The sequence below is a fragment of the Pongo abelii genome, chromosome 23, assembly GCF_028885655.2.
Source record: "Pongo abelii isolate AG06213 chromosome 23, NHGRI_mPonAbe1-v2.0_pri, whole genome shotgun sequence".
NCBI lineage: Eukaryota > Metazoa > Chordata > Mammalia > Primates > Hominidae > Pongo > Pongo abelii.
The window spans coordinates 27,502,864-27,514,841 of record NC_085929.1 but is presented as its reverse complement, the minus strand read 5'-3'; the positions used below and the strand labels follow the sequence as shown (position 1 = coordinate 27,514,841).

Sequence of the window (11,978 nt, the reverse complement as noted above, 5' to 3'; positions counted from 1 at the left end):
CCTCCTAAAGTGCTGGGATTACAGGCCTGAGCCACCATGCTCAGCCTGTTTCTTTCTTTCTTTCTTTTTTTTTTTTTTTTTTTGAGATGGAGTTTCGCTCTGTCACCCAGGCTGGAGTGCAGTGGCGCGATCTCAGCTCACTGCAACCTCCACCTCCCGGGTTCAAGCGATTCTCCTGCCTCAGCCTCCTCCTTTGTAGCTGGGATTACAGGCATGCGCAACCACACCCTGCTAATTTTGTATTTTTAGTAGAGACGGGGTTTCACCATGTTGATCAGGTTGGTCTTGAACTCCTGACCTCAGATGATCCACCCGCCTCGGCCTCCCAAAGTGTTGGGATTACAGGCGTGTGGCACTGCACCTGGCCACTTGTTTCTTTATCAGCAAGCCCAGGGTGGGAGGCCAGGCAAGGAAGAGACCCATCCCATTGGGAAGAAGGCAGGCAGTGAGCACACCAGAGCAGTCCACCCCTGGGAGCCACAGGCCAGGCCTTTCTAACAGATTCACACCTGTTTTTGTCTTTCTGTGTGTGAGTGTGGGAGGTGGGGGTGGGGGTAGGTGGGGCAGCATGTGCTACATTGAAGAGGTCTCCAGCTTAACTGACGTACATGGCTCTTTATCCCCGTGGAGCAGCAGTGTGATGAAAAACCCTTCATAGGATTCTATCTCTTAGTACAAAATTGTTGGTAAATGGGTTTTTAAAGATATTTTTCACATTTATGTGGTCTTTCTCCTCTTGTCTCTAGCTAGAAGTTAAGTTGGAGCTTGTCTCTTTGATCCCACATATAGAACCTGCATTGTCCCACATAGGGACAGACCCTTGCCTTAGGAAGGACTGAGAGATGACTTCATGTGGCCCCTTCATTTTATAGGAGTAATTGAATCTGGAACCAGGGTGCTACCATCTGGCAGAGTTCTTGGAGAACACAGGCCACTCAGAGAGCAGGAAATAGAGGCCAGCTGGCCACCCAGTAGTCTAATGTGTACTTCCTTGATCCTGAACTGGTTGTGAGCCATCCCTAGGGGCTAGCCCCTTGTCCCCTCATGCCAGAGCTCTCTCTTTGCTTCATGGCGACCACCTTTCCTGTCCCTTTTTTCTGATCACCCTGCTTACTTTCTCCTTCACTCAGTGGCCTGTCATTGCTCTCTGTTGAGTGCCCCTTCTTATATGCCTCTCCTGGACCTCAGCCAGGCTGGTGTGCTGGGGATAGCACCTTGTCACCAGGGGCAGCTGCTATGCAGGGCCTGTTGGCCAGGGCCCTGCAGCGGTGGAGTCACTGGTGTGTGCAAACGTCTCTTCTCCTTTTGTGTTTCAGCGAGGATGCCATGAGGAAAGCTGGTGTGGCACACAGTAAATCCAGCAAGGATATGGAGAGCCATGTTTTCCTGAAGGCCAAGACCCGGGTAAGGCCCTAGTAAGTGGAGCCCCTCTGGCAGAGAGGCTTGGAGAGGAGAGCGTCACAGACTCTGGAACCCCTCTGTTGGGTGTCCTAGGGTGTAGGGGTGGGGTGGTTGCTCATTGATTGATCACAGGCACAGTTGGTTTTGCCTGCAGCAGTCTGCGTCCTCCTGTGTGTCCATGGTACAGGGAGGGCACTTGGGATGCAGGCCCAGCCTCTGGCCCCAGACCTCACTGCCGTCACCTTCCATCTGTGGTCAGCCCCTGTGAATCCTACAGGAAGCTTGCTCAGGCCCCTAGCTGGTCCTGTGGAAGGGATCAATGCCATGAGCAAGAACCTGGTTTGTCCTCAGCCCCTCCTAGGGGTCCTTACCTAAGCCCTACAGGGCCCTGAGGCACGGACCCAGAAGCATTCCTGTCCCCTTTCGCTAAGTGAAGAAGGTGATGCTTATCTAGAACTTGCCACAGGTGGAGTGGAGAAGAAGGATTTCCTCTACATGTGGGCTCTCTCCCTGGGTGGGGCACCACACTGAGGGCTTTATGTGACCACCTCCTTTCATCTGTGTGTGCTCCCTGGGACAGAACCATTTTACTAGAAATGAACAAAACACATATGCACTCGTGTGCATATGTGTGTGCAAGGCAGAGCTGCAAGAGCACGGGGACTGAGGTGGGGTAGAGTGGGCTCTGTACTATGGACACGTGTGACTGAGGTGGGATACAGTGGGCTCTGTATTATGGATACGTGTCACTGAGGTGAGGTAGAGTGGGCTCTGTACTACAGATACGTTTGATGAGCTTTTTCTTTAAGAGCTTTTTACGGTTCACCCTTTAAAGTTTACATTTCAGTGGTCTTTAGGATATTCACAGAGTTGTGCGGCCATCACCAAAATCAAATTTTGGAACATTCATTAATAAATAAAAAGAGGTGCAGCTTCCCTGTGTTGCCCAGGCTGGTTTCAAACTTTTGGCCCTATGCCATCCTCTTGCCTAGGCCTCCCAAAGTGCTGGGGTCACAGGTGTGAGCCACCAAGCCTGGCCTAATGTTAGAACTTTTTTTTTTTTTTGAAACAGGGTCTCACTCTGTACCCAGGCTGGAGTGCAGTGGCGTGATCTCAGCCCACTGCAGCCTCAACCTCCTGGGCTTAAGCAGTCCTCCTTTCTCAGTCTTCTGAGTAGCTGGGACTACAGGCATGTGCCATCACACCCGGCTAAGTTCTTTATTTTTTGTGGAGATGAGGTCCCACTATGTTGCCCAGGCTAGTCTTGAACTCCTGATCTCAAGCTATCCCCCTGCCTTGGCCTCCCTAAGTGCTGGGATTACAAGTGTGAGCCACCATGCCCAGCCTTCAACATTTTTTAAAGAAACTTTATACCTGTTAGCAGTCACACTCCCTTTTCCTTCAACCCTCAGCTACCACTTATACTTTCTACTGCTGTAGATTTGCCTATTCGGAATTTTCCATATAAATATAATTGTACAATATATGGTTTTTTTTGTTTGTTTTTGTTTGTGTGCGTGACAGTTTTCCTCTTGTTGCCCAGGTTGGAGTGCAGTGGCACGATCTCAGCTCACTGCAACCTCCGCCTACCAGGTTCAAGCGATTCTTCCGCCTCAGCCTCCCAAGTAGCCAGGATTACAGGTGCCCACCACCACGCCCGACTAATTTTTTGTATTTTTAGTAGAGACTGGGTTTCATCATGTTGGCCAGGCTGGTCTCAAACTCCTGACCTCAGGTGATCTGCCCACCTCAGCCTCCCAAAGTGCAGGGATTACAGGCATGAGCCACCGCGCCCAGCCACGTACAATATATGTTTTTATTTTGCAGCTGGCTTATTTCACTTAGCATAATATTTTCAAGGTTCAAGGTCCATGAACCATGTTTGGTATATACTTTATTCCTCTTCTTTTTTTTTTAGATGGAGTCTCGCTCTGTTACCCAGGCTGGAGTGCAGTGGCACGATCTTGGCTCGCTGTAACCTCCACCCACTGGGTTCAAGCAATTCTCCTGTCTCAGCTTCCTTAGTAGCTGGTATTACAGGTGTGTGCTACCATGCCTGGCTAATTTTCGTATTTTTAGTAGAGTTGGGGTTTTGCTTTGGTCTGGGGCTATGTTGGCCAGGCTGGTCTTGAACTCCTGACCTCAGGTGATCCACCTGCCTTGGCCTCCCAAAGTGCTGGGATTACAGACGTGAGCCACCACGCCTGGCCAACTTTATTCCTTTTTATCGTCAAATATTCCATTTCTGGATGGCCATATCACATATTTTATAGCCATTCATTAGTTGGTGGACATTTACATAGTTTCTACTTTTTGGTTATTATGAATAAGCAGAACAATAGTTAACGTATAAATTTTTGTGTGGGCTGTGTTTTCATTTCTCTTGGGTATATACCTAGGGGTAGAGTTGCTGGGTCATATCGTACCTCTGTATCTGACCTTTTGAGGAATTGCCAGATGTTTCCCAAAGCAACTGCAGTATTTTAAATTTTCACCAGCAGCTTAAATGAGGTTTAAATTTCTCCTCATCCTCTCCAATACTTGTTATTGTCTATTTTAATTGTAGCCATTGTAATGGGTGTGATTTGCATTGTTTTGATTTGCACTTGCCTAGTGACTAATGATGTTGAGCATCTGTTTCATGTGCTTTTTGGCCATTTGTATATTTTCTTTGGAGTAATGTCTATTCAGATCTTCTGTCCATTTTTAAATTGGCTTGTTAGTCTTTTTATTGTTGGGTTGTAATAGTTCTTTATGCATTTGGATATAAGTCTGTTATTAAATATATAATTTGCAAATATATGGGGGGGATTTTATTTATTTTTATTTTTGTTTTTTTGAGACAGTCTCGCTCTGTCGGCCAGGCTGGAGTGCAGTGGCACAATCTTGGCTCACTGCAACCACCGTCTCCCAGGCTCAAGCAATTCTCCTGCCTCAGCCTCCTGAGTAGCTGGGATTACAGGTGTGTGCCACCACGCCTGGCTAATTTCTGTATTTTTAGTAGAGACAAGGTTTCACCATGTTGGCCAGGCTGGTCTCAAACTCCTGAACTCAGGTAATCCACCTGCCTCGACCTCCCAAAGTGTTGGAATTATAGGCGTGAGCCACCATGCCCGGCTGACTCTATTTTTTTTTTTTTTTTAAATTAACAATTTTTAGCCGGGCACGGTGGCTCATGCCTGTAATTCCAGCACTTTGGGAGGCCTAGGTGGGCAGATCACCTGAGGTCGGGAGTTTGAGACCAGCCGGGCCAACGTGGAGCCCATCTCTACTAAAAATACAAAATTAGCCAGGCATGGTGTCACATGCCTGTAATCCCAACTACTCGGGAGCCTGAGGCAGGAGAATTGCTTGAACCTGGGAGGCGGAGGTTGTGGTGAGCCGAGATCGCACCACTGCACTCCAGCCTAAGCAACAAGAGCAAAACTCTATCTCAAAAAATTAACCATTTTTAATTGTTTTTGTTAGTTTGTATTTTCTTTTTCTTTTTTTTCTTTTTTCTTTTTTGAGATGGAGTCTCACTCTGTCGCCCAGGCTGGAGTGCAGTGGCGCAATCTCAGCTCACTGCAACCTCTGCCTCCCAGGTTCAAGCGATTCTTCTGCTACCACATCCAGCTAATTTTTGTATTTTTAGTAGAGACGGGGTTTCACCATGTTGGTGAGGCTGGTCCTGAACGCCTGACCTCGGGCAATCCACCTGCCTCTGCCTCCCAAAGTGCTGGGATTATAGGCGTGAGCCACCGTGTCTGGCCAGCTTGTATTTTCTTATAATTAAATGAATTTTTATAAGGGCTATCTCAGATTTATAAGGGCTCTGTCACCAGGCTGGAGTGCAGTGGTGCGATCCCGGCTCACTGCAGCCTCCACCTCCTGGGTTTGAGCTATTCTCCTGCCTCAGCCTCTCGAGCAGCTGGGATTACAGGCACACGCCGCCACACCCAGCTAATTTTTGTATTTTTAGTAGAGACAGGGTTTCACCATGTTGGCCAGGATGGTCTCGAACTCCCGGCCTCAGGTGATCCGCCCCGCTCGGCCTCCCGAAGTGCTGGGATTACAGGCGTGAGCCACCGCACCTGGCCTCACTTGTGACTTTTCATGTGACTGCTTTCTGCCTGCAGCCCAGCCATGCTGGCAGGGCCATAAAAGCTTCACTCAGGCTGCACATCAGTTTTCCTTACGTGGCCTCCACATGGTATCTTTATTAGCGTAGCTGGACTTCCTTACAGCATGGCAGCTGGCTTGCAAGAGAAGGAAGAAGTGGAAGCTGCCAGTCCTCACAACTCCTAGAACATCACTTGGAAACAGTAAGTCCCAAGGCCAGTGCAGGTTCAGGGGAGGGTAAATTACCTCTACCTTTTGATAAGAGCAGCAGCCTGTAGGCAGGCCATTGATTGTTTTGGGAGCACCATGGAGACTAGCTACCACAGAGACCTGCCCAGCACCTGAGGATTAATCCTTCCCTCCCAAAGGAGGCGTCCAGCAGAACAACTGCCCCTTCCTGTGACAGCTCGCTCTGCCTTGGCCCCTGAATTAACTGTAGCCCACACACTGTGCCATAATGATTTTAGTCCATTTCCTTTTATCAAGCCAGTTCTAAATCCCTAACTCCAGGAAGAAGCTCTGACTAATTGGAAGACAAATATGTATAAGAACTGTTGGAAATTTCCTACATCGTTTTTACAGGGACAGACATATTACTCGGATGTTGTCTGGTGGCCATCTTTTTACTTACTGCTCAAGCTTCACATGGAGGCAACGCCAGCTAGTGTTGTGAGGACCGTCTCAGCAGGTGGACTGTGGTAGGACTCTCCAGGTCTGATGGCAGCCTGGGCACACTTGTTACCTGCCCCTGCTGCCTGAGACCCTGTTGGAACAACTTTGAAGGAATGTAAAAGGTGGGACCCCTGAGCAGGGAATAGAATAGGGAGGAGTAGTTTCCTTGTTTCCAGACCCCAAGAGGATCTGAGAGGTTTTGGCTCATGGAGGAGGAGGATTACTCTCCATTGCAGTCCTGGCAGGCTTTTGAGTCCAGAGGTGCCCATCCCAAAGGAAACCAGGCACTAATGGGCACCTCAGGCTATCTAGCGTATACCCCAGAGCAAGGAAAGCCTTGCGTGTACTTGTCTAAAGGAATTCACCAAATTGTCTGGAGTGAGCTCATACCTTCAGTGTGGGTGTTAGCACCCCAAGTTAAAGCCCTCCTTATCCTGTCATTGCCTGGCTCCAGGTCTCACAGCTGGGCCCCATTTGTGCACTCTACAGTGATGTCTGCCTGCAAGGCCCTGTTCTGCATGCTTCATGCTTGTGAACTCATTTGATCCTTACTCGGCTACAGTACCACTCTTTCCTGTTTACAGACAAGGAAACTAAGGCATGCAGATGCTAATTGTTTTGCTCAGGATGTCATTTGGCTGATGTCAGAGCCCACACTCTGAGCCACATCTCTTACTGACTCCCATCTGTCAAAGCAAAAGACACCCAAACACCTACTTTAATTCCTTAATACCTTACTTTTTATGGGTGGGACTACTCTCTGTCTAAGGGAGGCTGAGGGATGCAAAAATAGCTATGCCTGGGGGTGGTAGGTGATAGTGATAATGGCATCTCCAAACATTCCAGCCAGCCTCCTAAAGGAAAGTTCAGGAAGATTTGGCACCCATTGAATGAGAAGACAATCAGGGGTCCTGGCACCTCTGTGTCAGCACTACAGGGGCAGTGTGGACATATGTTTACTGGAACTGAATGTATTTCTGGACATTTGCTTACTTTGCCTGTTAAAGATTAAACTATCACCTATTTTCCACTTAACATAGTATTATGGAAAAGTAGTACATGCCGGCCAGGCACGGTGGCTTATACCTGTAATCCCAGCACTTTGGGAGGCCGAGGCGGGTGGATCACAAGGTCAGGAGATCGAGACCATCCTGGCCAACATGGCGAAATCCCATCTCTACTAAAAATACAAAAATTAGCCAGGCATGGTGGTGGTGTGCCTATAATCCCAGCTACTCAGGAGGTTGAAGCAGGAGAATTGCTTGAACCCGGGAGGCAGAGGTTGCAGTGAACTGAGATTGTGCCACTACACTCCAGCCTGGGCAACAGAGTGAGACTCCGTCTCAAAAAAAAGAGAAAACTATTACATGTCTCTGGTTTGCAGTTTAGAAATGACTGGTACAGAGCTGAACCCTGACTGAGGAGCTAAGGTGAAACTTAGGGACTAGGGAGGCTGAGAGAGCATCAGAACTGGGAAGCCACCTTGGGATTCATCAGAGAGGAGGGCCTGGGCTGAACAACCAAACAGCTAGAATCAAGGGGCAAAAAGATAGGCTCAACTGTGTTCCCCAGGAGAGCAAGAGAGGACAAAGATGCCAACATGCCTCTGATTAATGAAGATACTTTCCTACCTTCAGCTTGCTTTTTTTTTGTTTGTTTGTTTGAGTCAAGGTGTTGCTGTGTTGCGCAGGCTGGAATACAGTGGTGTGATCATAGCTCACTGAAGCCTCAAACTTCTGGGTTCAAGTGTTCTACCCACCCAGCCTCCCGAGTAGCCGGGAGGTATGCACCACTATGCCTGGCTAATTTTTTAAAAACTTTTTTTTTTTCATAAAACATATAATTCAAAGCTTGACTAATTATATTTAAGATGTTTTTTGTAGAGACAGGGTCTCACTGTTTTGTCCAGGCTGGTCTTGAACTCCTGTCCTCAAACAATCCTCCCTCCTCGGCCTCCCAGAGTGCTGAGATTGTAGGCGTGAGCCACTGCACCTGCCTGCTTCAGCCTTTCCAGGGAACCTCACAAGCCTAGGTTCAGGCTTTCTACCAAATCTGAATACATCTTCTGCTATACCTATTAATCAAGGACAATTATTGGCCCCAGCATTCAGTACTTAGTCTTAGAGCTGAGAAAAGCATGGTTTGTACATTAAGAGATGTGGCTGGGTGCAGTGGCTCACGCCTGTAATCCCAGCACTTCCGGGAGGCTGAGGCGGGCGGATCACTTGAGGTCAGGAGTTTGAGACCAGCCTGGCCAACGTGGTGAAACGCTGTCTCTACTAAAAATATAAAAATTACAAAAATTAGCCAGGTGTGGTGGTGCACGCCTGTACTCCTAGCTGTTTGGGAGGCTGAGGCACGATAATCGCTTGAACCTGGGAGGCGGAGGTTGCAGTGAACTGAGATTGTACCACTGCATTCTAGCCTAGGCAACAGAGTGAGATTCCATCTCAAAAGAAAAAAGAAAAAAAAATAGAACAGGTGATGTATTCACTTTTGATATGTGCTAGAAAGATGTGAGTTGTGCTGCATGCAGCTGGTTCAGAATGAGAGTCAAGTGTCATTTTTACCAGTAGGCAGTGCTCCTTTCTTTGCTCCTCTCTATCTAAATGTATGGCCGTCGAGACTCCTGCATCATACTTAGTAAGCATACTTGTTCATAAACCTAATTTTAAATTCCAATGGTTTGGTTTTCAGTAGCCATATTAAGGCACGGAGAATGAAGTACTTTACAAACACCATCTAGTTCTTGTGACATCTCCCCCAGTTTACTTGTGCAGGGCAAGTCAAAGGAATGATGAGGAGAGAGCAAGCTTGTATGCGTCCTTTTTTATTTTTAAATTTAAGCTGGGTAAGGGGCCCATTGACATTTGTTCTATTATTCATTTTATGGGCATCAAAAACATTTTATATATATAAAAAAAGTATATATATATATATATTTTTATTTTGTTTTGTTTTTGAGATGGAGTCTCACTCTGTCGTCCTGGCTGGAGTGCAGTAGTGCAATCTAGGCTCACTGCAACCTCCACCTCCTGGGTTCAAGTGATTCGCCTGCCTCAGCCTCCCGAGTAGCTGGGATTAGGCATCTGCCACTACGCCCGGCTAATTTTTTGTATTTTTAGTAGAGACGGGGTTTCACCATGTTGGCCGGGCTGGTCTTGAACTCCTGACCTCATGATTTGCCCGCCTCGGCCCCCCAGAGTGCTGGGATTACAAGCATGAGCCACCGCGCCTGGCCAAAAATAAAATTTTTAAATACATAAATCACAGTAGGTGCTAGGACAACTGGGTAACTACATACAAAATATTGAGGTTGAGCCCCAACTTCATGCCCTATACAAAACTTAACTCAAAAAACACCAGCCAGGCATGGTGGCACGTGCCTGTAGTCCTGCCTAATCGATAGGCTGAGGCTGGAGGGTCACTTGAGCCCAGGAGTTTGAGATTACAGTAAGCTATGATTGTACCAACATGTTCCAGCCTGGGTGACAGAGTGAGACTCTGTCTCTAAAAAACTTAAAAAATTAACTCAAAATGGGTCAAAAACCTAAATTTACCAGCTGAAACTATAAATATCTTAGAAGAAAGCAGAGGCATACATCTTCATGACCTTGGATTAGGCAGTAGTTTCTTAGATATGATGCTGAAAAAGCACAAGCTACAAAAAACGTAGATAAATTTGACTTCATCAAAATTAAAAACTTGTACATCATAGGACACTGTCATAAGAGGGAAAAACAACCCATGGGATGGGAGAAAATATTTGCAAATCACATATCAGGTAAGGGTTTAATATCCAGAATAGATAAAGAACTCCTACAACTCAGCAACAACAACAACAACAACAAAAAGCACCTAAAAGGCAAAATACAGCCAGGTGCGGTGGCTCACGCCTGTAATCCCAGCACTTTGGGAGGCCGAGGCAGGTGGATCACGAGGTCAGGAGATTGAGACCATCCTGGCTAACACAGTGAAACCCCGTCTCTACTAAAAATACAAAAAAAGAAAAAAAAATTAGCCAGGCGTGGTGGTGGGCCCCTGTAGTCCCAGCTACTCAGGAGGCTGAGGCAGAAGAATGGCATGAACCCGGGAGGTGGAGCTTGCAGTGAGCTGAGATCGCGCCACTGCACTCCAGACTGGGCGACAGAGTGAGACTCCGTCTCAAAAAATAAATAAATAAATAAATAAATAAAATAAAAAATAAGCAAAATACTTGAATAAACCTATCTCCAAAGAAGAGATACAAATGGCCAACAACCACGTGAAAAGATGCTCAACATCACTAGTCATTAGGGGATTGCAAATAAAAACCACAATGAGATGCCACTTCATTTCCATTATAATGGCTATGATTTTTTAAAAAGACAATAATAAGTGTTGGCAAAGATGTAGAGAAATTGGAATTCTCTTTCTTTTTGAGACAGTCTCGCTCTGTCGCCCAGGCTAGAGTGCAGTGGCACAATCTCGTCTCACTACAGCCTTCGCCTGCCAAATTCCAGTGATTTTCCTGCCTCAGCCTCCTGAGTAGCTGGGACTATAGGCACACACCATCACGCCCAGCTAATTTTTGTTTGTTTGTTTGAGACGGAGTCTCGCTCTGTCACCAGGCTGGAGTGCAGTGGCGGAATCTCGGCTCACCGCAAGCTCCACCTCCCAGGTTCAAACAATTCCCCTGTCTCAGCCTCCTGAGTAGCTGGGACTGACTACAGGCACACGCCACCATGCCCAGCTAATTTTTGTACTTTTAGTAGAGACGGGGTTTCACCGTGTTGACCAGGATGGTCTCGATCTCTTGAATTCGTGATCCACCCGCTTAGACCTCCCAAAGTACTGGGATTACAGGTGTGAGCCGCTGTGCCCAGCCAATGCCCGGCTAACTTTTGTATTTTTAGTAGAGGCAGGATCTCATCATGTTGGTCACGCTGGTCTCAAACTCCTGACCTCAGGTGGTCTACCCATTTTGGCCTCCCCAAAGTGCTGGGATTACAGGGGTGAGCCACCGTGCCTGGTAGAGAAATTAGAATTCTCATACATTGCTGGAGAGAATATGAAATGGTACAGCTGCTGTGGAAAACAGTATGACAGTTCCTCAAAAAATTGAATGTAGAGTTACCATACGACCCAGAAGTTTCACTCCTAGGTATATATCCAAGAGAAAAGAAAACATGTCCACACAAAAACATATACACAAATGTTTATAGCATCATTATAACATCATAAATAGCCAAAAGTGGAAACAACCCAAATGTCTACCAGCTGATGAATGGATAAACAGAATGTAGAATATCCACATAATGAATATCATGTGGCCGCACAAAGCAATGAAGGGCTGATACATGCTACAACATGGATGAAGCTAAAAACATTACATAAATGAAGCAGTCACAAAGGATGACATGTTGCATTTTTATAAAATGTCCAGAGAATACGCAGATCTATAGAGATAGTGTGTTAGTTTCCCATGGCTGCCATGACAAGTTACCATAAAGTTGGAGACTCCTATCTCTGGATCCATGGCTCTGACTTCTGAGCCCATGTCTCTGCCCTCACTTTCTTAAAGGGTAGCACATGTTTGAGGCTGAGTAGTTTTATCAGCCTATTCTGCTTCTAAAATTTTGGGAGTTCTTTGATTTTGCCTAGTCTATAAACTTTCTACTCCAAGCTGGCAGTGTTTCTGCTGGTAGAACATTCTCAAAATCCTTGTGGAACTTCTGCATATATGATGGAATTCATAGTATTAGATGAGGTTTCTCCACAGATCTTTCCTAGATAATTTCATCTCTCTTCCTCACTTCTGTGAG

The 11,978-nt window shown here is 46.7% G+C and overlaps 1 protein-coding gene across 7 annotated transcripts in view; it reads left to right on the top strand.

Moving 5' to 3' along the window:
- The window catches only part of MED15 (mediator complex subunit 15), an 84,449-nt gene that overhangs the window by 27,877 nt on the left and 44,594 nt on the right, over positions 1–11,978 (top strand). For 5 of the 7 annotated variants that reach the window (XM_024239618.3, XM_024239615.3, XM_024239617.3 and 2 more), the window contains exon 2: positions 1,317–1,404. In XM_024239618.3, the coding sequence (XP_024095386.2) occupies positions 1,317–1,404 (88 nt within the window). 7 annotated transcript variants of the gene reach the window in all.